General features: G+C 39.4%; 2 protein-coding genes across 9 annotated transcripts in view; one reads left to right on the top strand and one right to left on the bottom strand.

The window, feature by feature from the left end:
- BMP2K (BMP2 inducible kinase) overlaps positions 1–6,112 on the top strand; it is a 125,488-nt gene extending 119,376 nt beyond the window's left edge. For both annotated transcript variants that reach the window (XM_082463741.1, XM_082463740.1), the window contains one exon: positions 261–6,112. In XM_082463741.1, coding sequence (XP_082319867.1) covers positions 261–1,678 — 1,418 coding nt within the window. In that variant the 3' untranslated portion in view covers positions 1,679–6,112. The remainder of the gene's footprint in view (positions 1–260) is intronic.
- Positions 1,572–27,684, bottom strand: PAQR3 (progestin and adipoQ receptor family member 3). Of its 7 annotated transcripts, none has more exons than XR_014264286.1 (7): positions 27,301–27,684; positions 23,887–24,049; positions 19,369–19,524; positions 16,183–16,380; positions 13,960–14,050; positions 7,732–7,852; positions 1,572–1,709 (listed from the first exon to the last, which is right to left on the bottom strand). XR_014264286.1 is itself a non-coding variant. In XM_082463927.1 (7 exons), exons 1-6 carry the CDS (start codon positions 27,483–27,485, stop codon positions 10,495–10,497), a joined length of 936 nt encoding a protein of 311 aa, XP_082320053.1. In that variant the 5' UTR covers positions 27,486–27,684; the 3' UTR covers positions 1,583–1,709; positions 10,489–10,494. The 7 variants fall into 7 exon arrangements, 6 of the variants coding, with proteins under 6 accessions (XP_082320053.1, XP_082320052.1, XP_082320051.1 ...); XM_082463927.1 differs by lacking the exon at positions 7,732–7,852 and adding an exon at positions 10,489–10,637 and having other exon boundaries at positions 1,583–1,709; XM_082463926.1 differs by lacking the exon at positions 1,572–1,709 and adding an exon at positions 10,489–10,637.
- Positions 27,685–27,735: the final 51 nt, after the last annotated feature.

The raw sequence follows: 27,735 nt of genomic DNA, 5'->3' as shown, positions 1-27,735 counted from the left end.
GGTACTGTAAGTGAGACTTAGCTGTCAGGTGGCGTGTAGGGTAGAGAGACAAGTAAGTCTGCCTGCACTGAAGGACCTAACCATCGACTGTGAGGCCAGGTGCATCCCCCAAGCCTAATGATAAAGAACTGCCCTTACATCTTCCTCTAAGGGAACTGCCGTGAGTGATCTGTAATGCTTTGTGTTAGTACATAATGTTTACTGCAAATGGTTTTTGAAATGCATTGGAATGATATAATAATTTTTCTTTGAATCTGCAGGTTCTCCTGAAAAGAAAGTTGAACATTCATCCATGAATCAAGAAAAGAGCACTGCAAACCCTATCAAGAATACAAAAGCAAGCCCAGTATCTAAAGACCACCGGACTGGAAAGAAACCCCCAGAGAATCCATCAGTACACGGTCCAGTGCAGAAGGGGAACGATGAATCCGAGAGTGATTTTGAGTCAGATCCCCCTTCTCCTAAGAGCAGCGAAGAGGAAGAGCAAGAGGACGAAGAAGTTCTTCAGGAAGAACAGGGAGAGTTTAACGATGACGACACGGAACCGGAAAACCTGGGTCACAGGCCTCTGCTTATGGATTCTGAAGATGAGGAAGAAGAAGAGAAACACAGCTCCGATTCGGATTACGAGCAGGCCAAAGCCAAGTACAGCAGCGCAAGCCCGGTCTACAGAGACACAGCTGGCAGTGCAGCGATCCAGGACCCTAGCGCAGCACTCCTCACGCCCACGCAGTTACCCTCGGACGTCGGAGCGGGGCCTCCCAGACCGGAGTTCGATGTCTTCGGCGCTGTCCCCTTCTTTGCTGCGCGTGCTCAGCAGCCCCGCCAAGGGGAGTCGGAGCAGCACCCCTGCCCCCAGAGCCGGCTTCCCGCCGCGGGGCTGGAGCCGGAGGAGTTCGATGTCTTCACAAAGGCGCCCTTCAGCAAGAAGGTGCCCGTGCCCGACGCGCCCGCTCTCCCCGCTTGTCCGCAGAGCGTGGATATATTTGGCTCCACTCCGTTCCAGCCCTTGCCCGCATCAGCAAGTAAAAGCGACAGCAACGAGGACCTTTTTGGGCTGGTGCCCTTTGAGGAGATAACCGGCAGCCAGCAGCAAAAAGTCAAGCAGCGCAGCTTGCAGAAACTGTCCTCCCGCCAGAGGCGCACGAAGCAGGAGGCGGCCAAGAGTAACGGGAAGCGGCACCACGGCACGCCCACCGGCGCCAAAAAGCCGGCCAAGCCCGCCTACCGCACCCCAGAGAGGGCCCGCAGGCACAAGAGGGTGGGCCGCCGGGACTCCCAGAGCAGCAATGAATTTCTGACCATCTCGGACTCCAAGGAGAACATCAGCGTTGCCCTGACCGACGGGAAGGACAGAGGGCACGTCCTGCAAGCCGATGAGGGTCTGTTGGACCCCTTTGGGGCCAAGCCGTTCCACCCTCCGGACCTGCCGTGGCACCCCCCGCATCAGGGCCTGAGCGACATCCGTGCCGACCACAACCCCGTCCTGCCTGGGCGGCCCAGGCCGAATTCACTCCACGCGTCGTTCCCCGGGGCAGATGCGTTGAAAATGGATGATTTTGGTGCCGTGCCCTTTACAGAACTCGTGGTGCAAAGCGTCACCTCACATCAGTCCCAACAGGCCCAGCCAGTCGAATTGGACCCATTCGGTGCTGCTCCGTTTCCTTCTAAACAGTAGATAACTTCCGACGGACTCTTCTTATTAACTCCTGTTTCAAAGAAAAAAGTATGAATAGTTTTATGAATTTGAAAGAAAATTTATTTGTATAGCTCTTTATATCATTCATTCTTACAGGTCAATCAGCATAGGTGATTTTTAAATAAACCAAATAGAAAAAGGAAGTATCTGCACAGGGTAGCAACTCCACGTCTCTTCCACGCAGGAGCAAAGGGAGCGAAATGGCAAGCTCTAACCTGGGGTTTCAGCTGCAGATGTGAAGGCACAGAAGTCCAGGGGAAGCGTGTGGGCCCTTTCCAGTCGTGTGGTCCCTGAAAAGGGACTGGAAAGCTGCAGCTTTATTTTTATAACAGAATGTCACTTGTGTGTGCGTATCCGAGGCTCATTCCAGAATCCAGCATTTAAAACTAAGGTTGTTTGTACATACACAAGTTGCATTTGTGGATTTTTTTTTAAGGTCTCTTCTAATTTCCACACTGGGGAAAAAAAAAATCCACTTCTCATAAAGAATGAGGAAGTTATTATCTGGAGAGTGCAGAGATTTTAGTCCTTACACCTTTCTCTACAAAGCGGAGCCAGAGGTCACTGACTGTTGTGCCTAAAACTGTTTCATTTAAAAAAACAAGTGCCATTAATATGGAATATCTATGTAGACACCTTGAACAAAAACTAAAGAGAGATATCTGACAGGTGGAAAAATGTAGAGAAAAAAAATGATACAAAGAAAAAAACACTCTACTTCAGGAACACTTTATGTTCTGGTTTTGAATGGCTTCTTGCTCAAAACTTATCATGTCCCTAGTAAAGCAGATTATTGGAAAAACTGGGAGTGAGGACAAGGGTCATATAGAGATTTTATTTTAGGGAACAATATGTAGCTAAAACCCTGAGTTTTTGAGACGTTTACAATGTAAAATCATGTTGCATTTAATAATGTGCTTTATTAAATTACCACCTTCACCAACTATTCCCCAAGTCGTGAGCAGCAATTTCTGAGTTAGGTCTGGAGGGTGGAGTAGTTTTAATAAAGTGCACAGAACAGCGAAACCCACAAAGCCTTACTGGCAGGACTCGCGCATCCTGCCGCAAATACCTCTGCACTAGTAACACGAGATCTGAGAGTGGCTGTGAGGTGTCAGATGACCAGGGGCTAGCATCTCGACTCTGCTAGTTAGCTGATTGTGTCTTTAGTGAAAAGAACCCAGCTACCAAATTGCCTTTTTTTTAACATCACAAATCCTAATTAGAAACTTGAGGTTTTATAGAAGTTGTTTAATAAGATAGAAATCACGTCTATGAATTAATGTGAATAGAGTATCTGTGCTTCCTGTGTCTCCAACTATTTTAAGTTATAATTAACTGTCCTTCCCTATCAAATTAACATTTAGAGGTTTCTAGAACCATTAAAGCTATTTACAAAAAAAGGGTGAAAACTCTTTTCAACTGGCACTCTCCTCGATTGCTCTATTTTAAATTAACTCTCTTTGAGCCCAATTAAAATGTATTTTATGAGTAATCATACTAGAGTCTCTTAATTATAGTGCCCCAGTTGGGTTGAGCCATTTGCCTGTTTTCACAGTTCTAAACTTGGAAAGAAGCAAAGTATACGTAACTAAACCATCTATTTTTTATTGCTTCTCTCTTTTTTATGTTTTAAATCAGATACAACTTTTGTGGACAAAGGGGGAAGCAGTATGTGAATCAGAGTGAAGCAGAGGCAGACCAAGCATGACATTCATTACTGCTTAAAAGCTGTACTTTTAGAGCCCAAGTGCACCAGTTACTTGTCCTTGTGCCAAAGGCAAATATTATGTTTGCACCTTTTTTTTTTTTTTCTGATTCTCAGGTTGATTAATACTGCTAATGCAAATGCTCAAGTAGATGTGCTTTAAAACTTTACAAAGTAGATTCAAGTGATACTTTCTTTTAAAAGTGAAGAGTTGATGATTACACATAGTAAATTCATGAACTACAGTAGGTTTGTATCAAACAGAATCTGTTTTTTAATGAAATCTGTTGGTTGATGTATACACAATATGCTTCTTTGACTATTTTAGTCCTTAGCCTTGGTCTCTGCTAGACCTCATGAGTTTCTTAATTTAGAAGCGGTAGGGATGAACTAGTATGGTTTCCTTGGGATGTAAACATGAAATACCTAGAGTCTGTCTGATACCAAGGCCTTGCTTACAGTTGTTTTTCAATACACTGAATAATTTTAAATGATTTAGATACTGATAGACACTTTGGCTTATAATGCTGGATAAATTCTAAGGAAACACTTTGACACTGTTGAAAATATTTACCTTCTTATGTTTATTATATCATAGCCCAGTGACTTTTCTCTTGAGATTATAGCTCAGAAGAGACATTTAGGACTTAATAGGGGACCCAGTGGGATAGAAATGGGGAGATTCCTTTGTGTTGAAGTAGAGGCATTTTCCCAAGGAGTACAGGATTAGGGTTGCTTTCCATTTCCCATCATGTTTTCCCACTACTGTTAGGTTGTAAGTCACTCCACACAGCTGATGCCCAGGTAATTCCCTTATGAGAATTATGAGAATAAAGCTCACAAGACGTGTGAAAGAGCTTAACACATACTTGGTACACAGCACTCAGTAAAAGTTTGGCTCTATTATGGGATGGTCCAATTCTTGCTTAAGGAAGGAAAGTTGAAAAGAAATCATGTTCGTATTAATCAGTTGTCCTCTGTGCTTCTTTAGCATGTAAAGTAGTCATAACTCTAAACCTGTAATACTTGAACATCACTAAGGGAAGTAAAATATTATGAAGCTAGCAAAAGTCTGAGGCCAAAGTTATTTCTGTCCTAACAGCTTTAATAATGCTTATTGATTTTGAATCATCTTTTTAAAAGTGGACCATTTGCTTATTTTAATATTATCACTTCAGCAAAATGTTAGTGTTAAAAAGATCAGTTTTTATGGCACTGAGGAATGTATCTGCTAAGACACAAAAGAAGTTGCTTGGTTATAGATATTAGGCAGAGGAGGAGAGGTTGTAGGCTGGATGAAAATTTAACTGACTAGAATGTTTATTCAAAAGTATCCATCGGGAAAGAGTGTGATTCTTCCACTGACGCGCCCCATCCCTGTGTGTGTGTGTGTGTGTGTGTGCGTGTGTGTGTGTATGTGGGCACAGTTATGACATTATTTGGAATTGTAGATAGAAGCAGCTTTTGATCCTACCCTGTTTGTTGTGTGACAGTGATTGATAGACTGCTGTCCTCATCTTGCTGGTGGGAAATACTAAGGTGGAGACCCCCTCCTCTACTCTGGTGTTCATCAGGCGGAGTAGTTTTCCTACTATTCAGCCTCTCTGCTTGGTTTATTTTAGGTTGTGGTACTTCATATCAGCATTGCTAGAAGGTACACGTGTATTAGTATCACTAGTTCTGAGGAGTTTGGGTACATTTGTTTTAATATATATATAGAATGTGCAGTAAACATTTTCTTCTTTTTTTTTTTTTTTCTTTTTTAGCAAAATTACGCATCATTTTAGGGCCAGTGTTGAGCTGACAGATCTACTGTGAGAATAACAATGATGATGATAGTTTATTTGAAAACTTTTATACACAGTGGTGTTTATATATTAGGGTAAATATATAGACGCACACATGCATGTACATGTTACACCTCTCTACTGTGGAGTTAATGTGAATTTTTAAATTTTAAATGGAATTGCAACCACAATCATTACTAAAGGAACATTCACTCCTGGTGAGGGTTTACAAAAGCCACTAAAAGAATAAGGTAGACAGATGAAAATGCAAATGGCCATCATTTGGGGTTATTTTTATTTAAAAATTGTACTACTTTTGAAAGAGAATTGTTTTTATTCCTACGCTCTTTTTGTGATTGAAAAGTCATCTAATAGTAAGCAGAATAGTAATAGTAAGCTACTTTTTAATTGCTGGCAAACAGCTTTAAGTGCACTTTCTTTGATTACACTTCCATTTTTTGTTAAACTTGAATTTTCTGAAGCCTTTTATGTACCACTAAGCAAATAACTTTAACTTTTAATAAACCTGATTTACATCTTTATTATATTTCTAATTGTTGAAAACATACTTTCTAAAGTTAACTTCAATCCTCACATACAGCTGGAAAACTGTTCTATGAGACAGAATCAGTTGCTTTTTTTTTTTCTTCCTATGTCTAATTAATTAAGCACTAACTGATTTTAGTACTATATTATTGCCTTTACATTGCTTATTCTCATTGACTGACTCCTGTCCCTCATTCACTTTGTTTTGTTTGAAATTTAAAGTTATTTTCTTAATGTATTTATCATACCTACTGTTTTAATAATCTGCTTTCTTTAAATGCAATAAATCCCAAATGGATTGCATATTCTTTATAATCAGTGACTTCAGAGTTTTTCGTTATTTGTCATCTTATTAAAAGTTTTGGATGCAAACTTCTAGTCAGTTCTTTCATTTACACCACAGACAGACATTAAGCACCTATTATGCACCAGCTAATGAAATAGAAAATGAATAAGATTAGATCTCTCTTCGAAGGAGCTCACAGTTTTGGATTTAAGTAAGAAAACACATTTTGACCTAGCATTTATACTACAAAAACAATAACACAACTTGTTCAGGGATTACAATTACTGATACTTACAACGATGAAGGTATGGCAAAAACATAAAACTTTGAAGTACCTTCTTTTGAATGTCATAGTTTTTGCATTACATATAATTTTTTAAACTCTTTCTTTAAAAACTGGTGACATTTTAACTTTTAAAAAATATTTAGTTTTAAATAAAATACTGTAGTCCTTGATTATGTCAGAAAAGAGGCTTTGGCATGTTAAAGAGAAACCTGTTTATTGGATTGATGGACTAAGTTTGGCGTCAAGATGGCAATATTATCTTTTTTTTTTTTTAAACATCTTTATTGGAGTATAATTAATTGCTTTACAATGGTGTGTTTGTTAGTCTCTGCTTTATAACTAAGTGAATCAGTTATACATACACGTATGTATGTTCCCATATCTCTTCCCTCTTGCATCTCCCTCCCTCCCACCCTCCCTATCCCACCCCTCTAGGTGGTCACAAAGCACCGAGCTGATCTCCCTATGCTGTGCGGCTCGCAATATTATCTTATGTATTATTCCACAAACTGGAGTTTTAGATTGGTGGCTTGTGGAAAGATTCAACTTGTTTGTTAGAAATGAACTTCTTCTTTTCGTAAGTAGTAACATTTACCTAAAGTTATGTGGAAAAATAAGGGCTTTGTTTCTTTTTAATAAATGGTACAAAGGAGCAAAATATCCGATGATAAAGGTTATCTAAAAAGAACAGTGTGGGATGTGCCACTGTTCAAATTCAGTTATAGTTAACTTCTTTCGAGAAGAGTATATGCTGCAGTTAGAGCTGTTTACTTTGAGTAAGCTCACCCCTTTTTAAGGAAGTCCAGCTCCAGCGTCATATGTAAGATGTAGTTAAGATTCTCCTGTTGAAAGCATGAGCTTTTGAAGTTTTATTTGTTGCACATTTAAAAAGATAGTTCACTTTTGCTTTAGATTGTTGGCAGTACTGAATTTACACGTGTGTCCTGCAGTGTTTGTTTTTGATCCCGGGTTTGTAGAGCATGACTACACCTTGGTGGCTATCATTCCTGTCCTCTAAGGATGGAAGTTTCACTGTTCATAAGAGACCCCCCCCCACTGTTGCTACCTCTCCTTTCTGAAAATGTTTTCTCAAAGGTAGTTTCAGTTTTGGATCATTCTCCCGCTATCCTACTCAGGAAGTAGGGTACAGGATTTCAGGGGATGTAAGTACCCAATAGCATCCGTAGCTCTTTTCAGTGTAAACACAGTTATTGTGAAAATGCATGTAAAAGACACTTCTGCCCCTCCCCTAATAGCTGAGCTGATTCTTCACTGCACACACTTTGGCAGGGGTAAAATTACCCGGAATGATGATTACAAGTGAATACAGACGACCTACTCAGCTCAGCAGGAATCCAGAAATGCAGGCTTTGCCCCTTGATATTTAATGCAGGGCAAAGGATATCTCTAGGTAGGTACCTGCCAAATGGAGAGTTGTACAGCTTTATGCCAGTCAATCACAATCTTCAAATCGGTTACTCTGTCCAGGCGGGATGCCATTAAGATGTGACACACATTCCCTGAAGCTTCATTCCTGATTCTAAAATATGATTGTGAAGCTGTTACGTATTATAAAGAATGACAAGCAGCACTTAACATATTTAGCAAACCCAGTTTATTTACATAATACATATTTTGCCATGCAGCTCATGAACCGCACTCAGTGTAACAAGAAAGACAGGCACTATCTTGCTATTTGAAAATGGTTTTATATAGAAAGATAATTCTCTTAAATGAATTAACTACAACCTTACAAATCACTGTAGACAATTTAAAACAGCCATGAATAATTTTAAAATGTAAATCTGTAGGTAAAGAGCTTTTATAGTTTACACACTGGTAAAATTAAAACCAGTCTTTTTTAGTACTGTAGCTGAATAGTGTACTTTTAATCTTATTTTAATAAATCTACAAAACAAAAATAAATATACATTATTACAAGGCTCAGATTCATAGGCAATTTTAAATATTCTTTAATGTTAACAACGTCTTAAAAATTTTGCCAGTAGTGATGTGCACACAGTAGGTGGTCAGTAAATGCTGATATACAGAAGTGTTTATAGTTGACAGCAATCCACATTCATTCATTCCCTACTTTATAATAAGTACATTAAAGATAAAAAGAACTTTCTTAAAATATTTATATTTTCATAAAAAAGATGAAATGTTTACATGGTATAATTTAGTTCTCCTTTACAGTCAGACCTGTATGCTTTTCAAATTCAAGAACAGTCTTAAAGTATGGTCTTTTTATCGATTAATTCAGATGGCAAGTATTAAATAATTCATACACTATAACAAAAAACAAGACTATTTCTAAAAATTAAAAGAAAATGAAATTTAAAGTTCAATATGTTTTTATTTTGAGAAGATTTTATAATAAAAAAATGCCACCAGACCTAAAATAACTGGACTTCTCCTTCATTTTTATATTAATTATAACTACGCAGTATATTCTGTTTGACCAAAATGATAAAATATCTGTTTAAAAGCAATAATACCATGTAAGCCAATAAGGGATGCTTTAGGGAAAATATATCCTATTATCATTTCACCAAAATCTTCTTTCACTTAGCATATGAATCAAATTTCTGGCCCTATGAGGTAAAATGGCCATTTTCAAAGTGGCGTTCCAGCATAATAATGGGTATAATGTGGTGTGCCCTTAGCCTACTGGGGGAGAATTCTCCTTGCTGAGATACTAGCATGGGGAATTCATATTCCAAAAACACTACACTGAAAAGAAATACAAAATTTTACAGATGCATAAACTGAGGCACATTAAAGTAACATTCCAAATATCAGATGTATAAATGACATTTTGGGAATAAGCTTCACCATCAATCAACACCTCCTGATACTTAGAAATTCAAATGTTCTGAAGATACACCAGTATTTAAAGCAGTTTCTGTCAACCCATTAAGAAACTTGGGTAATATTTTATATTCCAATAAACAACATGTTTTTATGAATGACTGCTTTATGGGATTTAACTTATGCATATGAAAAGACCAGAGAACAAGAGTGCTATGTTGTATGATGGGGCAGCGAGATCTAGTTTTTAAGTATATACAATGCAGTTTCAGGCCCAAATATTAGATAGTGTATATCAATACTGTGAGTTATCAGTGCAATACTAACACATGCATAAACAGAGAAAGACCAGAGCACAGGTGAATAATCATGTCATCAACTGGGGCATCTGCATGACTTTGTTCTAAGGCTTAAGGTTCATTTCAGCGTCAAGAACTGGGCCATCTGGATTCTATGCCCTTGAAAGTAGCACCCATGTACCTGGGAACCCCCATCACCAGGAAATTTAAGACTGCAAACTCAAGAGAAGTGAAAAGTCTTCTGTTACAGGAATTTTGGAACCCCAAAACTACCGTCTACTGGCAAGAGCTCAATTATTATATGGAATTAAATAATATTTGAAATTGAAAAGCTTAAATGGCTAATAACTTGGTTATTAAACCACAGAATTTGTTGCCTGGTCATGTAATCGGTTCTTAACATGACTTTTATCTGATGGGAAATGACAACGCAAGTTCTTTTCCCTTTCTCAACGCCTCTCTCAACTTAAAGGAGAAGGGGTTTAAAGTTTTTGTTCTAGCAAACTAAAAAATCCAATGTTCCTAGGGAGGAGAGAACCTACAGCTGAAGGAAATAATATCTTAAGTGCCGGTTTCTCACAAACCATCCATTGACAGGCTAGTGATTACTCAAAATCACAATCAGCTTGTGTTAACACAGGCTTATCGCAACCCTTGCCTTGATTAGGCGCTTAAACTTGATCATCTACTCTAAGTATCACCTATTAAAGGAATCACACAAGAGGACTCCATTTTATAATGGAGGTGAGTCCTTCCTAAGGAAGTTAAGCTGGTGTTCAGTAAAAGTACTATTTCTACACTGGCTTCACATTCATTGTCATTCAGATGTTTGTTACGAATGCCAACTAATTTTCACTTTCTGTACAAGCAGCAAATTAGTAGTCTTAAGGGCCCATAAAACAGTTACAGATCCCCAAGTATATTTTTCCATTTTTATAAAGTATTACTCATGATATATCAAACCAGAGGGAAAAGGAAAAACTAATGGGAATCTTAGAAATAGTGGGGTATACAACTCCCTGTTATATATTGCTTAATAACTGAATACACCAGGTGGCCATACCTGAATTCACAAATGTGAAACATAGTCAGGACAAGGCTTGCTATGTCTGTACTGCATGACATACACTGTTGACTGATGCCACCAATATAACATCACTACTGCAAGGACATGCCATATTTGGTGGCTTGATCCGAGGTAGTTTAGTTGTCCTGGAAGGGAAGGCAGAGAGAAAAGAATATTGACTGTAATTATTTTGATATTAAAATAAAAATATATTTCCATCTCTGGCCCTGGAAATATGACTGAGCAGCAAAAAGATTTTGGCAGTCTCAGAGCACCTGGAGACCGACTGGAGATTAATTCAGACTGAAATGTTTTCTAAAAAAATGTTAATTCATATTTGAGTGTGACTGAAAGGTTTTAAATTCATTAAGTATACTGGTGAATTTTAGAAATACTATTCCAAATGTCTTTTCAAAATTAAGATGTGGTTAATTTCAGGAATTTGACCTTTTGTCTCCCATGTCTCAACTTATATACCTGGTGAAGAAAAGACATTACATGAGAGAAGCAAAGGAAATTAGTGCTATAAATCATGGAGTTTATTAGGTATGAAGCAGATACACGGTTGTGTTTGGGTATAAGTCTACTTGAAGCACTTTTTATTTTAAGCAGGTGTGTAAGGAGAAAGCTCAGACCTGAATCTTGTGCTATCAGACGAATGGAACAATCTGCAAAATGTAATTAGTAATGAGTTAATTAACTAAGGCTGATTAGTTCATATACAACTTAGGAAAATTACTTCATTTCTCTTTGTGGTTAAACAAGTTTAAATTCCAAGGAGATTAAATAACTAACATGTGGGAAGCATCTTGGACAACAACAAAATAAATAACAAAATACAGAGCCATAGACATTTAAATGTAAATAATTTTTTCTTAGTCATGGTGCTTCTATGGTCACGTAATGTACTGGGTTGGCCAAAAGGTTCGTTTGGGTTTTTCGTAATATTTTATGGGAAAACTCGAACGAACTTTTTGGCCAATGCTATAAATATTCTCTAACCTTCTCTGTCTTCTCTTACCAAGAATAATAATCAGTATAGTAAGTAGATTTTAAAGTGTAAGTCAACAGGATCTTTTCTGTGGAGGTTCTTAGCCTCTTTTTGGTGCCATGGAACACTTTGACAGCCTAGTGAAGCTCACAGACTCATTTCTAAAAGCATAAAACACTGAGGATTATAAAGAAAACTGATTAGTTTGTAATACAAGTATCACAGATTCACTGAATTCTGTCCATGGACATCTTGGGGATCCCTGAACCCATCCAATACCACTGTGATGTTTATATGCTAAAAAAAAAATTAACCTGAGCTGAAAGTAAGTTCTTAGGTTTAAATTTTTTGATTTCACAGTATTCACCTACCATCTCACCACCACTACAACATGTTTCTCTTTAGAGCCAGGTAATAAATGAGGACTGGCCAGACAAGGAGTGTTTCATTTTTTATGATCTCTGTATCTCTGCTCAAATGTACCTGTATTTGCACACATTCAGCTACATGGGGCATGTATTATGTCAAGCTCATCTTGAGAAAAGTTAAGTTACATAACGTTTGACCTTTTATAGGTGCCCTATATTAGACAACTGGGAACTTTTTAAAAAAATTTTTTATAAATTTATTTATTTATTTTTGGCTGCATTGGGTCTTCGTTGCTGCATGCAGGCTTTCTCCAGTTGCGGCGAGCGGGGGCTACTCTTCGCTGTGGTGCACTGGCTTCTCATTGCGATGGCTTCTCTTGTTGCAGAGCACAGGCTCCAGGTGCACGGGCTTCAGTAGCTGTAGTTGTGGGGCACGGGCTTAGTTGCTCCGCGGCATGTGGGATCTTCCCGGACCAGGGCTCGAACCCGTGTCCCCTGCATTGGCAGGTGGATTTCTCAACCATCGCGCCACCAGGGAAGTCCCCAAGTAGGAACTTTTGATCTGAATATTTTAAGGCCTAAAAACACTATGGCCATAATCACAGAGTGCAGACACCTTTCATTGGTTAATTTTCTACATCTATGATGAAGAAGAAATTAATAATAAAATAATTATTAATAAAGTGATACAAAAATGTATTTTACCAAAACTGTTTTCTGAGGAGAATTCTGACCCTGCCTGGCAGATGGGTGGTCTTCAATTCAGGGACATGCCCTAGTTATGTTCCCAAATCCTAATGTTTATATTCAGGTTCTTCTTTGTAGTCCGTCCTTATTTAAAACTCAGTGGAGAAAAGTCAAGTGCAGAGAGGAATGCCTGAGGTTCTGCAGTCTATTCATTCTGTACTTCGGGGTTTCTCATCCTTTCTTCTTCCCCAACACACATGATGAGTGGCACGTCCTATCTTTGATTCACTGTGGAAGAGCTTCTTAACCCAGGAAGAAGGGAAGACAATTTGCAATTTGAATTTAAACTGCTCCCCTACTTCTAGCCCCCAAACTGAAAGACCACTGCCTTATGTCTCTTGTTATTCTTGACTTGAGCCAAAGGTCACCTGGACTTGCATCATTCTGTCCCTTCCTAAGCCACATATTTCATTTATGAAACTGGGGTTGAGGGGCATCCTAACAACAATTGCTAAGATTTACTGAGTGCTCACTACTCGTGAGGAACTGTGCTAGATGTTTCATGTGCACTTTCTCATCTAATCCGCACAATGACCCCAAGAGAGAAATGTATTATCTTCATGTTTCAGAAGAGAAAACTGGGCTGAGAAAGCTTATGTGACTTATTTAGCTCATGCAGCTAGAAAGTGGCTGACGGGGGATTTGAACCCAAGCAGGCTGACTCCAGAGCTGAAGCTCCTAAACAAGCAAATACATGTTCTGGAGAACATTATTCACTCTACCCGGTGTCCAAGATCTTAGTTATTTTCTATCAGAAGACGTTTTCCTCTGGACTGAAGAAGCAGGGAAATCTCTTAAGTTCCTTCTCTTAAGTTCCTGGATTGTGTGTATCTTGGGGACATGAAGACCCTTAACTTAGATTAATTTCCTCTTACCACTGGGTGCCAGGAAGCTGAAAGCCAGACTGATGGGCTTTCTTTTATAGAAACTTACGATAGATACATTATGAAGTAATCCTAAACCTGGCTTCTTTTCATTATCCTGTTATTTTACTTTGCCTCTTGTTTGCTTTATGGATCTCGCACATATATTGATAAATTAATTTTTAAGCATAAGCTGGTATACAAAGAAGTAAATGGTAATTGCTAACTAGTGCTCCACAAAAAAGCAGTGGCTGGGAGTTCATAATTATGAAATGGTGGTGACCCTATCTACTGGACTCAACTCATATTGTGACAGTTAAAGACAAAGTTTGTGAAAGCCATTAGAAAGTTCAAGTTTTAGATAACATTTGAGAAGAGAAGAGCCATTCTATAATCAATAATATTGGGGAAAAAAATCTAAGTTTTGATGCTCTGAAACATATACCTCCACTATATATTTAGAATAAAGTTAGAAAACCATTATACAAGTGATACGTACCTGGAAAATACCTTTCTGGAACTTTGGAAATGTAGAATAGGAAAGCAAGAAGAGCAATCACATACATCACAATAACACGGGGTGCAAAGTCCTGAAAAGCAAAACATATTTTTTCACAGATCTTGCCTACTGTGATTGAATTCTCAATTTCTTATAAATCTAATTCATAGAATTAGACAACACACAGGAGTAGAATTCATAGGTGGGATTTAAGTGTGTTAAATCTGAATTGCTTTTGCAGACAGTCTCCAATGAGAGAAAGCTTGCTCTCAATACTTCAGGAAGCAGTCCAGAGGAGTGGAACACAGAGACAACCCTAAAGGTCAGGGCACCAGGGCAGCTAAAGCTTCAACATAGGTTAGGTCCTAAGGGCATCCAACTCCATCTACAACATAGGTGCCTGGAATACGTATGGGAATGGCGTTGCCAGCTGAATAAGGAGAGACTAAACAGGGATTTGTGGCTGGAAAAGAGCCAAGAGGCTTGGCCCAACAATGAAATCTGTTCCACCGTCCCAGACAAATGGCTCTCTTGAATACTACTCTACAAAGCAGTCCATCTCACAGCTCTCTTGGAAAGCTTTTCCTTGCTCTAAGAAAATCAGCCAGCTCTAATTTATACATGCTGTTCCTAATTCTGGTTACAAACCTAATTTACCAAGAAGCCATTTAAGAAATAAAGAGAAATTATTTCTCTTCCCTCTAACAGATATTTGAGAATCATCATGGGCCCCCTCCCCTAAATCCTATATCCTCAGACTAATCAACCTCAGATTTTGCAAACATTCTAGAACACAGCTTCACCCTGCCTCCCAGGGTTAGCTCTTTGGAACTTTTCATCTTTGGTTATGTGCCTCTCTTTCCATCTTTTTTTGCTGAACACAAGATGGTTCCCTTTTTTTTTTTTTTTTTTTTCCTTTTCTGAATTTCTTCAAAATCTACTGGCTTAATCGGTCTGGTTCTGGTTCTCTTTCTTTGTCACGATAAGCATAAAAGGATGTGTTTCCCTCATCCCAAAATTTCACTCACTTCTATGTCAGTAATTAGTTATTCATTTCTGGTTAGGATTAAATCTAGAGTGGCACTTCCCCATTCTATTTTCTGGGCATCGAAACTGTCAGAAAAACAATGTTTTCACAGGTATCAGGATCACTGAAGTTATTCCTCACTACTATCTCACCTTTCTCCCAATTTACTCATCTTATAAAGAAACCATCACCGTCATCCTCAAGTTGGCAAAACAGCCAGATCATATCACTCAGTTCACTACACCACAGACTTCCTTTCTTTTTAGTTTTAGTTTTATATGCAGATGCTTTCCACCACGCTGCTGCCAACAGTATGTAAGCCTACTTTTAGTCCCCCCTTCTAAAAAAATATAATTCCTTTGAATAAAACCTGCATTTAAATCCCTATATTCCAAAGGTCCCATTGCAACAAGTGTATGCGATTTCTTCTAGATTTCTTGGCATAATTAGTTATGTTAAAAATTCTCAAGTTTACTCTCTAGCACACACTTAAGGCATTTTTATATAAATCTCTAAGAACTTAAGTCTTACTTCTAATTCCCTTCTCAAGCACGCTGAGGAATTCTCACTGAGGTTCTTCCTAATGTACTCCAACTGCTCCCCCATAATAACTAACTGTCTTTTATTTTTCAATATATTTTCCTTGCTGGGTGGAATGTGCTCCCACGGCTCTAGCTACCAAGACAGTAATGACTGTCAAATCTCCATCACCAGTCTCGAACTCCAAGCTAAATCCAGACCCTATCTCCACCTTTACATCCCACGGGTACCTCAAACTCAGGTCCAAGAAGAAATCCTTCCCAACTCCTTTTCCTCCACAAACAAACAAACAAATCAACTGCTCCTACTGGCATTATCCCTGCCTCAGATGACAAAGCTGGAAACTTGGGAGTCCTCCTCTACAGTAAGGACTTGGGGATTTATAACCTATGGGTAACAGAAAGAGAATTAAGAATGTGTCATCTCATAGAAATACATCTCAGAAGAAAACAATTAGACTTCTACCACTACAAGGTATGTTTATTTATTTATATAGAGGTGAAAAATTATTGCGTCATTATGCAATTAGAAATATGCCCTCGAATGACAAAGATCCACCTTCTTGGCCTGATTACATTACTTTACTGAAAGGAATAAAATTGAAAGGACAAAAAAAAAAAAAAAAATGGGAAAAATACTGACCGCACTCAACCTACCTGTACAATAGGAGCACCGATTCCTCCATTGAGCCAAACCCAGTGAAGAGTAGGGATCACTCCATATCCCGAAACAGAGCAAAAGATGACAGAACGGAGCCTCTGCCACTGCTGTGTGAGGTAATTGGGATGGATCTGAGCGAAGAACACCGCCAGGATCATGGCAAGCACTGTGATCAAGTACACCTGCCGCCAGTACTAGGAGGAAAGGAAATCACATTTTAATTGTTATTCACAATACGGGAAGGAAAAGAGTAATTTTCAGTTTTGGCTTCTACATTACACATTCCAAACTCTATTTATTTGGTATTTTCATTTCCAAACATGATTGCCTCCCTTCCTTAAAACAACGCACGTTGCATACGACTGCTAGGTTTCTTAGGATGATAAACCAGACCCCAAAGTGAGCTGGTAAAGAACACATTTATTCACACATCAAAAGCATCTCCTGAGTACCTATTATATGCCGGGGTGATTTAAGTCCTGTGGAAACAAAGACGACTATGACAGGGGCTCTCTCAGAGGGTGAGCTCATAGGCTATGAGAGGGGCAGACATATAAGCAAATGATTATAATCTAATGATAAGTACTGTAACTGATTGTGAAGATAATGTTGTAGAACTACAGAAGAGGGAGCAATTGATACCTGGATTAGCTAAAAAATGCTTCACAGAGGAAATGACATCTCAGCTGGGCCTTGAGGAATATGATTTTCATGAGAAGAGGGAGCTCTCAAGGAAAAGGAACAGCACACAGAGCAAGGAAGTTTTACAAAGGGAGGCTGAAAGGCAGATGTACTGTCGGGCTAAGTATTTGTACTTTACCACGCTGGCACTGAGGGAATAGCAGAGTCCTTGAAGAAGGTGATGACGTGGTTGTTTTTCCAACTGACTTATTAGAATAACTCCGACAACAGTGAAAAATAGAGAGAGATGACAGGAAGCCAGCTAGCAGATATTATTATAGAATAACTGATTCAAGGAGAAAATAGGAGCATGGACTTTTGTTGAACAAGGTAGATGTTAGCACCAGATTCAGGAGACATCTTTGAAATAAACTAGTCTTAATGGTTGACTGGATGTGTGAGAGGGCAGTAGAGGATGGCTCAACTGTTTCTAGTATGAAAGGCCACGCAAATGGCTTGTACTAATGAGCAAATGAACAAAGATGATCCAGAGTGTGTGTGTGTGTGTGTGTGTGTGTGTGTGTGTGTGTGTGTGTGTGTGTGTGTTGGGGGGAGAAAATGGGGAAGCATGAAAGAATGTTCATTTAAAAATATATCAAGTCTGAAGGACTTAGAGAATATTTAGGTATCTAAATGAGCAGCTGAAAAGCTGGTCTTGAAGCTCAAAAGTTAGCATCACCTAGGACAGAGTTCTTAACCTGGGCTCCAAGGACTTCTCTGGGACCATTACACTTCTTGAAATTCACACATCAAAATGACTGGTCAGTTTGTGCCCAAACGGACGTTATCCGGGATGGAGGGTCCATGGTTTTCAATCTCATTCTCAAAGCAGCCTGTGTTCCTTAAAAGGTAAAGAGCCACTATAGCAACTGAATATTTGGAAATGATAAGATACCGGAGGGAAGAAAACTTTTCCTTTAGATGATCATGGACTGTGTTAGCTCTAACAGTCCTTTTTTTTCTCTTTAATCTACCTTGGACTTCTAGTTTTTCTGAAAAGAGATTTACAAAAAGTGTCCCGCTAGTCTCTTTGATGATCAGATATATTTGGGAAGAGGTAAACAAAAAACAGGTTTCAGAGAAATACATAATAAGCAAAACAATTCTAATATTACATGACTGTACTCACAAGCCTTTTTTTTTTTAAAGATACAAACAGTTTCATGCAAAATGAATAAGTTGTGAAAGGTGAGTAGATATGAATAGTTTACTACTAAAACCAAATCAATTTACAAGGTAAATGGCATGTACATTTAATTTTATGCTTATGTTCCAACGTAATCAGGCCTAAAAAGCAAATGGCTCACGTATAAGTGGCTACAATTAATAATGTTCTTACATTCAAACCAAATTATGATTTTTCGCTTTGCTAGTTTTACACTCCAGCAGTGTTAACAGTTTTCTATTATTGCATAGCAACAAAGGTCCTACTTAAGAATTCCCAACAGTCAGAGGACCCCTGCACTGCAGCCAATCCTCCTAGAAAGTGAAGGCTGGGGATACGGCTTGGACCACCTGCTCCACGGGGAGGGCTCAGGCACGACAGGCTCTAGTCCTGCGACTAGTAGGTACACTGGCCCTGGGAGAGCGGCTCAGTCTTGGCTCTGTAAGGGAAGGAACTAAAAGGATAAGCGGAAAACAACAAAAAAAAGTATGGTAGGAGAGCAGGAGGACAAGAGAGTAGGGTCGATGGGGACTTTCTGAATGGGAGGCCTTGAGATGTACTGAGCCCTCAGGAAGATTCAGTTTGCCTTCTAGGCTGAGACATGAGGAGAGGGGGTAGTTTGGTTGGCCAACATATTTAGATCAGTTGCTGTACAATTTGATCACAGTGTTTCAAATGCTGCTTTGCACAAGGCAAAAACTGACTTTTGTAACTTTAGGGTCAGAAAGAAGAGTTGATCTAGAACTCACAATAGACACATGTTTGTTAAAGACACTCACCACCCATCTGGTCTGTCTCTAGGCCTGCCTCCAAACATAAGACTAAGGAAAGGAAAACATATTTCTTACATAAGAATATGGGTCAACACACTCGCAGATATACCTTTTGTTTTTTTCTCACTGAGAGAGGAGTAAAGGATAAGAAGGGAAAATGGAAAGCAGCAGCTAGCTTCATAATTTTAACAAGTGCTAACTTTACCTTCAACTCTATAAACACAAAAATAAAAGATACATAATGTACATCTGAGGAACCATGTAGCTGTATGGGTTTAGTGGGGAAACATTAATTTAATGTTTATGTTAAGTTTCAGAAAATAACAACATATATATATATTATTTTCCATTCCTTTCCAAGTTAGTGAAAGGAATAGGCACTGATAATAGATGTTAGAGATCACAGGGCCCTTTTGAAAACGGAGTTTATGCCTCCACCAGACTTTCGTTTCTTCTATAAGTTAGTTAATTATGTGCTTATTCAGAAGTTCAAGGGAACCATGGCAAGAACACCCAAGACCTATATAAGAAAGGTAGAATGTAAAATGTTTTAAGTTACTTACATTATTACAATAAAATGCATAAAATACGCCGGAGACATAGCAGCCCAGTATTCCAATAGAAATTCCTGCATAATCTAATGCCATCCATCTTCGACAGGTTTTTTCTGATCGATGGCAGGAAAAAAGATGATAGCCCACAGAGCAAAGCATACAGACCTATGGAAAATAAAACAAGTCTTAGCAGTGAAACAAACAAACAAAAAAACAAAAGCAACTCATGCATGATGTTCATGGAAGTGGTCAGGTCAAGTCCAGGCTTTTCAGCCAAACAGACCTGGACATGGACCCTAGCTTTGTGCCTGACTATATGTCATTTCCCTAAGCCTCAGTTCCTCATGGGTAAAATGGGCACAACAATCATAAAGAAAGAAATCTATAATGATAACTATTTTATAACATAAAAAATTTAATTAACAGTGTAGTAGAAGGAAATCTACTGAGGCTTATTTTGATCTATGAGTAAGTTTCCTTTTAAAAACTACTTACTACAGAATACATGTCCTTAAAGAAAAATAAATCAAAGAATATGGAATTGTATGATGTAAAAAAAAATAAACCCCTCCCAGTCAGTCTATTCTCCAGTGGGAGCCACTGATAACATCTTTATTTGTGTCCTTCCAGATATTTTCAATGAACATATCAAACACCTATGATATAGAAGTCCACACACACAAGAACACCATATATACTTCTTAATCAAACAGAATCATACAGTCTGTTCTGCTATTTGTTTTTTTCACTTAATTTAAGACCTTTTATGTCTGTATGAGACTTCATTGTATAGAGTTTACTTTTAAGTTAAACATAGCTTTGCTGTGTTCAAGGAAAAATAATTATGACTTATGCTGACTTTATACGTTATCAAATTGAGAGAAAAGCTAATGTAATTCTATCAGTTGCTCTGAAGATTGATAAGGTTTCTACAGCTGAACTCCCTCTAGTCATTAAATACCTACTGCGTGTCATACAGTGGGGATACAAAGATGAAACCTCTACTCTCAAAGAGATTTTTCTGAAACAAGTGAACAAATGGTGATGTAGGAAGTCCTATAGGAAAAGTCGGTGCAGAGCACAGTTAGAAAATAGAGGAGGGAGAGTACCAGGTCTGTGGGTGCATGTGTGTACTTGGGGGTGGGAGTGGCGGGCGGAAAAGAGCTACATATTTCATAGAAGGGTTGCCACCTGAGCTGCACCTTAAGTTGACCTGGCATTCATCAAGGACATAAATAAAGGTGTGCACAGGTTTATTGGAGGGCCCATAGGAAAAGCAGCATATTGAGAAACACAGCATCATTAAGGAATGCTATGTGGCCTTCTTCATGATATGATTATGACAGATCCTATACATCAAGGAGTTTTAACTTCAGTGTTATGGGCTCTGTGTGATACTTCTGAATATTTTAAGTGCACCCTTATGGAAAGGCTGAGATGAGAGGTTACAGGCATAGCCCTAGGAAGCAATGACTAGAGCCTACACTAAGCCAGGGACAGTGGGGGTAGGGAAAATGGGCCAGAAAAATGGTCATCTAGCTATTCTGTAGTCTGGCCATTAAACAAACCTAAGTCCCCATAGCCTCAATATCAACATTCAAAATAAGGTTCCTAGCCACAATCTCATTTCTTCATCCACTATCTAAAATCCTTAACAGTCTGTGGCTTTGGCTACTACAAGTCAGAGTTTACTGACCCAATTAAACATAACTCTAAGAAGCTTGGTTATTTGTTTTCTCTGATTATCCTTGAGATAAAGCACAGTAAATTCAGAGAACATGAAGGTGTATATTCTCACTGACAGGGAAAGATCTCATTGTCGCAATGCCTAGTGACACAAAACAGCAAGCGCAGAGATGACCACAGCTCAGGAGGTAGATAGGAAAGGTAGGCAGGCAGGTGTGAGGCAGCTGTGATAACGCAAACGTCTGGAGGAATCTGAACCCAAATGTCAAATGTGGAAGTGGAATTTCAAATGACTTTTACTTTCTTCCAAATACTTTTGTGTTTGCTTGAATTTCTACATGAGTATATGTTACAGTAATAATAACAACAATAAAGCTAATTTCATTGTGAAAAGGAAAATAAAAGTGGAAAGAGAAAAACTACAGTATCAAGAGGAAAGTAAAATATATGGTATTCATAGAGAACATCTGAGTTTTAGAAAAGTTAACCTAGACTTAGTATGCTCTGTTTTAAAAGGGACGTGTTGTTAGAGTTGCTTAAAAAACTGACTGAAAAATTATCTGACATGGAGTATGTCTCCGTTTTCTGGAAAGTTTCCTCCTGTGGAGTATCTCACTCCGTCCAGGTGGACAGGCAATTAAGCATGACATCCCACGTCTAAGCTCCTTGCCATGATACCCAAATACCTCGGGATCTGCCTCCTGCCTATCTCTCCAGCCTCACCTTTCTCCATTTTCCTAGGGTTTAACCACAAACATCAGCACCTACAGGTCCAGAAAGTGCCAAGCTGTCTCTAGCTTCTGGGCCTTTAGGCACTCTTTTTTTCTGCTTCAGTGCCCTGCCTCACTCTCGCTTCTGCTCACCTATCTGGGTGACTTGATCTTTACGACAGGCTGGTTTTGTTCGGCACTGTATTCCCGATGCCTAGCTTAGCGCCTGGATATGAATAAGAGGTATTAAAAAGATATTTCTTGAACTGAATGCTAATGAACTGAATCTAGGGAAAGGTGTTCTCAGATTCTATTCTTCTCTAAGACAGAAAGACTTCAAAGCCCCTAAAATTACATTCTACTATTCAGAATGTACTCTATTAATCTGGTTGGTAGGAAAGCACTGAGCACGTAAAAAGGGTAGAAGTGAAAAGAGTAAAAATGTTATACCTTTAAAAAATGAAATGTAAATCAATATTAATACCTATATTTATGGTTTACCATGCTGCCTGCTGACTCTAAGAGTTTGGGGAAATTGGGTGAACAAGTTATAAATATAATTTCATAAAAATAAAAATAATAAAAATGGTATTTGTAAGTAGGGAAGATGTGCTCATTTGCCTTTAGAAGCTGTACTGTGTGTAACAGAAAGATCATTGCACTAGCAGTTAGGAGAAGAGGGTTCAACTGTCCTGCTGAACAATCCTGAGCAAGTCACTCTAAACACTTTGGGTGTTTCTTCACTGGCAGTTTTTTAAATTATTTCATCTTCTCAGTTTTGCAATGCACTGCTTTCTTAAACCACTATGAAAATGAATGTGTGTTCCCTGAAATAACATCAGCTGTGGCTGGGTGGATAAAGGGCAGGCCTGGGGTAGAGGAAAACATGTGGGATCCTCAAAGGAGATAATATCTGTATAACAGTAGAGTATAAACCAATTTTTCTTATATTCAGCACATCTTAGTCTATAAGATACATCTAAAAATTAAGTATGGAGAAATTGATTCATTTCCATTTTAAAAACTGGGATAGATTTTTAAGAGATGTTTAGGCTCCGATCAGGACAAAAATTAAACCTGAGAAAGAGCATACTTTAAAAAACACTTAAAGAAAAAATAATTTTCTAATAAGAACACAAAAATACAGAGTATTCTTTCCCTCAAAGAAATTTAAAATATGGTTCTAGGAGCTAGAATTAGAAGAAAAGGGGGAGGGAGATGTTCCTAGTGTGTTTCTTGATCATTTAAGTCCAAAGTTTTGAGTCAAATGATGAAGGCCTGAAACTGACTATTACACAATGAAAGCAACACCTGTGCAGTTTACTTATTGATTCCCCTCTCAGAGTAGCAGCAGGTTAACTGCAGGGAGTGCGGGCCTACGTTTGGAGGGAGAGGCATGATAGCTTCTTCTTTTCATTTTTATGATTTTTTTGTACTCTCTGCATTTTTTTTTAAATTTAAAAAATATCAACTGGATTTTGTTCCACATTAGTTTTCTTTTTCAGAATTACCTGTTTGAAAAATTATTAAACATAACTTTTAAAGGCACTTTGTTACAGATCCCGGAAGAAAAATTAAAGTGCTGAGGAACATATACAAGAGGCTACAGAGGAGAAGAAACTGAAAGTATCTGAAATCAGGCACATGTAAAAGGCCCAAAGGAAATTAACATTAAAGTGAGAGAAAAGATTAATACCAACAAAACAAGACATTAAAATTAAGACAGTATGGAAACAACAAATACAAAAGTCATAGACATATAAAAGATGAGAAATCTTCCCAAACAAGTTTTAAGCAGACAACAGAGTTCTACTTTAGTCGGCAAATACAGTACAGAGATTCCTATCTTTGTATTAATCTTAAAGCAGAGATGTCTAAAAAAAGGAAGAGAAAAGAAAGAAATTTTCTCAATCTTTAAAACTTACTGGATTTCAAATATACTCTAATAACATCCAAATACACTCTCATAAAAACATACTTTGGATGCTTATATTATGAAACTGAATAAGCTAACCTATATGCTATTTGGGGGCTCTTTAAAGCAAGTTGTGGGTGTGAAGTAAGGTCACCTGCCCAAGCTTGTCTGACTAAAGTTCTCTTTACCAATAATAGCGTTTGTGAAATGACTTACCTGGAAGCAGAAAAGGCAAATAGAACAAATTACAAAGTCTTCTCTGGATGCACTTGCTGAAGGTAACACAGATGTCATGTCATATATTCCCAGCGTGAAGAAGAGAAAGAAACCCAGCAAATGACTCCAGATGTTTACCGTCTCATTAGATAAAATAAACAAACTGGAAAAAACCAAACGTGCAGCTCAGATTCATATCTGTGTGCTCACTGTCAGCATTTAAAAGTTTATGGACAATTTTGGGGATTATCTAATACTTGCTACTTTAAGCCCTTAACCCCATCTTTACCTTTCTAAATTTGATATACCATCTCCATCAGTCCTGGGATTTTACAGTTTTTTCTTGCTCACCTCTATTATGTTTACCATTTCCTTCCTCAAGTAGAGTTATTTATGTATAAATTCCATCTCATCCTCCAGCTTATCAACTCCCTGACGGCTGGCATGGTTCATCTTTATGACACTACTGTTCCAAGCACAGTGTCTTGCTCAGATTAGATGCTAAATGTCTACAGAAATGAACGTGCAGATTAAAACTGGGTGCTAGCTACCATACTCTGACACTCAGTAATAGGTATCTGAAAACCCGCTAAGTATAAGGTTAGGCACGAACTTAAAATACCTTTTTAGTACTCATTACATGCAAGTGCAAAGTTAAATGGACTTGAGAGAAGCAGGATAAATGCAAATGGATCCACTGGAAATGTCCTTTAAGACAGGCATGCTGCAACAACTTTGCTGTGGTTGTTTTGAAACCAAACTAGTTTCCAGGTGGCACGAGTTTATTCTTTTTTTGGAACGACAGGAGGTTACTTTTACTATCAGTACTAATTGCCCTCTTTCAATACGCCCTAACTGGTTTGAGTTTAAGCAGTCTTGGCAGTGCAGGCCGGTGCAGAGCGTTCCCTGCCGACCAGGAGTCAGGAGGCTCAGTGTCCCTTCACTCCCACCCTGGGCAACAAATTAGCTCTGGGATCATAAGCAAGTCACTTCACCTCTCTGGCTTCAATTTCTCCATCTCTAAAACAAGGGAGCTGGATTAGATGCTGCTTCAAGTCCCCTCCAGCTCCTTCCTTAATTTTGTGAAATGTCTCTCCAGCTGTGGATAAGACTCATCAGATTATCGAAAGGTGATGTCATGACTAAAGGTTAAAATTCTCTTGCAAAATCTAATCTTTTGTTGAAACTAAAGTCTTTGACCTTCACTGATTCAGAATCCTTATTGGTAAGCACTAACGTAAAACTCTAATACTGAATTTGCAGCAGTCACCATGGTTCACATTTTCCCATGTCATAAACATAGCAGGGTCTCACACAATCAGACGGTCACCAAGGATAAAGTGGATCTTGTACCGTGGATTTCAGGCTTTATCCTGTATAAGCATCAGGTATAAAAACTACTGATATTGGGGAGTGGGGGAAGAGATGCCGGAATGTGAGGAGACACATCTAACCCCAGGACTGTTTGACAGCCAATACCACATTCTGCCTGTTGCCTCAGAACTTTTCATTGGTGAAACCCAGTATAAACTGATTAACTGAGCAGAGAGGCATAATCTTGGCATGTTCCTTCCAACTAACAAGAGTATTGGCAGAACAGTTGTGACGTACAAAACCTCTCCTTATATCCAAAATGTGTCCTCGTCCCTCTAGACAAAGGGCAAAAGCTGAACCTGGAAAAGACCAAGCTGGTGGGAAGAGCACTTAGCAGAATATCCCCAGTAGGGGATCTACTCTTATTCTATGAGAAGTTAGACCTATACTCTGTTCTGCTTCAAAATCAACAATCAACTTCATCATCATCATCTATTTGGCTTCAAATTCAATGATCATGGTGATAACAAGTCACCATTTATTGAGAGCTTATTATGTACCAGGCTCTGTGTAGCATTTTACATACACAATCCCATTTCGTCCTTACTGCTTTCTGAGGCATATAATACTGTAATTACCCTCATTTTTACAAATGGGGAAAATAAGGCTGGGAGAGGTTAACTTTTGTTCAAGGTCCCACAGCCGTTAAGTGGCAGATCTGCACACCCAAGTCTTTTTTACTCAACAGCCCAAGATCTAAAGCACTATATTTCACTCCTTAATCCATGAAATTTGGACCCTAATATTAGAATACAGAGGTGGGTATAAAACTATTTAAGGCAACTGACTACCTGCTCTATCCTTGTGGAACTCTACATCCACAGCAGGGCCCAGCTCTGATTTCTTCTGTAATAACTTATGCAAAGGAGTCAAAGGGGAGGAAAATGGCACTCAGGATTCAAATTGTGAAGTACCGTGGGCATCGAAGCCAAGTAGGGACGGACAGTGATGTCACCTTGTGACCCTGAGTCAGAAAAGCACTTTAAAGGCAGGCAGGGCAACGGAACTGGGGTAAGACCATGCCAAAAACAAGATCAAGAATCAAACACGTGGTTGCTGCTTGAACAATTCAATGGCTCACATTCCAGCAGTGGGGTGTGTCACTACAGTGACCTGGAGCTAACCAACATGGGTACCTTAATTCTCTTAAAGTGGGGTCCTGTAATTAAGTACATACAGGGAGTTTTAACAGAAAGCTAGTCTAAGAACTAGAACACTCATTTTTCAGTTTTGTTTTTTTAAACCCAGGCTTTCAAGGGACTCAATTTTAAGAGTTTAAATGATGAAGAAATTCCTTTTTTAAAGACACTTCTATAGTGCTCTAGTGGAGGGCAGTGCCTGTTATAGGCTCCCTTTGCTATAGTGCTTTTCCCACACAGCGTTTTTTCACAATGGTTATTATGTAATAGTATAATTAGCTCTTTAATATGTGTCCCCCAGGCTAGACCTCAGTATTTTCATTAGAACAAGGGCCATACCTGCTTGTTCTTTGCAGGACCTGGTAGGGTGCCTGGCACCTAGCAGGGGTTCCATACTATCTGCTGAATGAATAAACCAGGATTTCTAAATGTATGGCATTGTGAACTTGTTTCCTATTATACAGGCATTTATCTGGCCCCAAACATCTGAATTTCCATAGGGCTGCCTTTAAAATAAACAAAGCTTAGGTATACACAGGGGCAAGTATGGCTCAGTCATTGTCAGTGGGGTCGATTCCAACAAGTATCCCAATAAGCACCAAATGGAATAAAGGATGTAAAATTCCTTTGTAAAGAGCAAAGCCCCACAGGAGTTAGTGATTATGATCATTGTTACTATCATTAGTCCATGGATCAAGTAGCCCGGCGGCGGAAGAAGGAAAGACAACGAGAAAGGAGAGGTGGCAGAAAGGGATGAAAAGGTTGGGGCAGCTAGGAAATGATGGGCACGGAGAAAAGCGGGGAAAGCAGCAGGCGGACCAGACAAAAAGGCTGTAGGTGAGGAGGAGGGGCCGCCGGCGCGCCCCCCAAGGCGCACCCAGCGGAGGCGGCCAGACTGTACCTTTTGATACACAGCCTGGAGGGCAGGTAGGCCCGGTAACCGTCGGTGATGTACGGGTTGTCCTTGAGGGACACGGGGATCTGCTCGTAGGTGTAGAGGCGGATGCCGCGGGGCACCAGGACGGGCCAGTACTGGTAGCTGCCCAGCTCGATATAATGTGCGCTCTTCAGCAGCTTCTGATGCATCCTTCCCGGCCGCCGCCGCTCCCCAAGCAGGGAGCTCGCCCAGGCCCCGCCTCCCCGGGGAGGGGGCTTCGCCCCCGCAGCCCCCGCCCCGGAGCCCGGACGTTGCGCGAGGTCCTACGGCCCTGCCGCTGCCCAGGCCGGGCTCGGCTCACAGGGCGGCCAGCGCCGTCAGCACCCCGGCGGACCCGGCGGCGTCGCAGCCCTCTCTGACGTCAGCACGCCGCGGCGGGCCCCGCCCCTCGGCCCTGGC

This window comes from Balaenoptera physalus, assembly GCF_965194825.1.
Source record: "Balaenoptera physalus genome assembly, chromosome: 5".
In the NCBI taxonomy this organism is placed as follows: domain Eukaryota; kingdom Metazoa; phylum Chordata; class Mammalia; order Artiodactyla; family Balaenopteridae; genus Balaenoptera; species Balaenoptera physalus.
This window is presented reverse-complemented; position numbering and strand designations above follow the sequence as displayed.

Bases quoted from the DNA above. Each gene is read 5' to 3' on its own strand.
- PAQR3 (XM_082463927.1), bottom strand. From the start codon at position 27,485: ATGCATCAGAAGCTGCTGAAGAGCGCACATTATATCGAGCTGGGCAGC. The intron at 16,381-19,368 runs GTAAGTAACTTA...CTTTCCTCCTAG, and splicing joins ATGCATTTTATTGTAATAAT to TACTGGCGGCAGGTGTACTT. The intron at 10,638-13,959 runs GTACGTATCACT...CTTCCCTTCCAG, and splicing joins TCCAGAAAGGTATTTTCCAG to GACAACTAAACTACCTCGGA.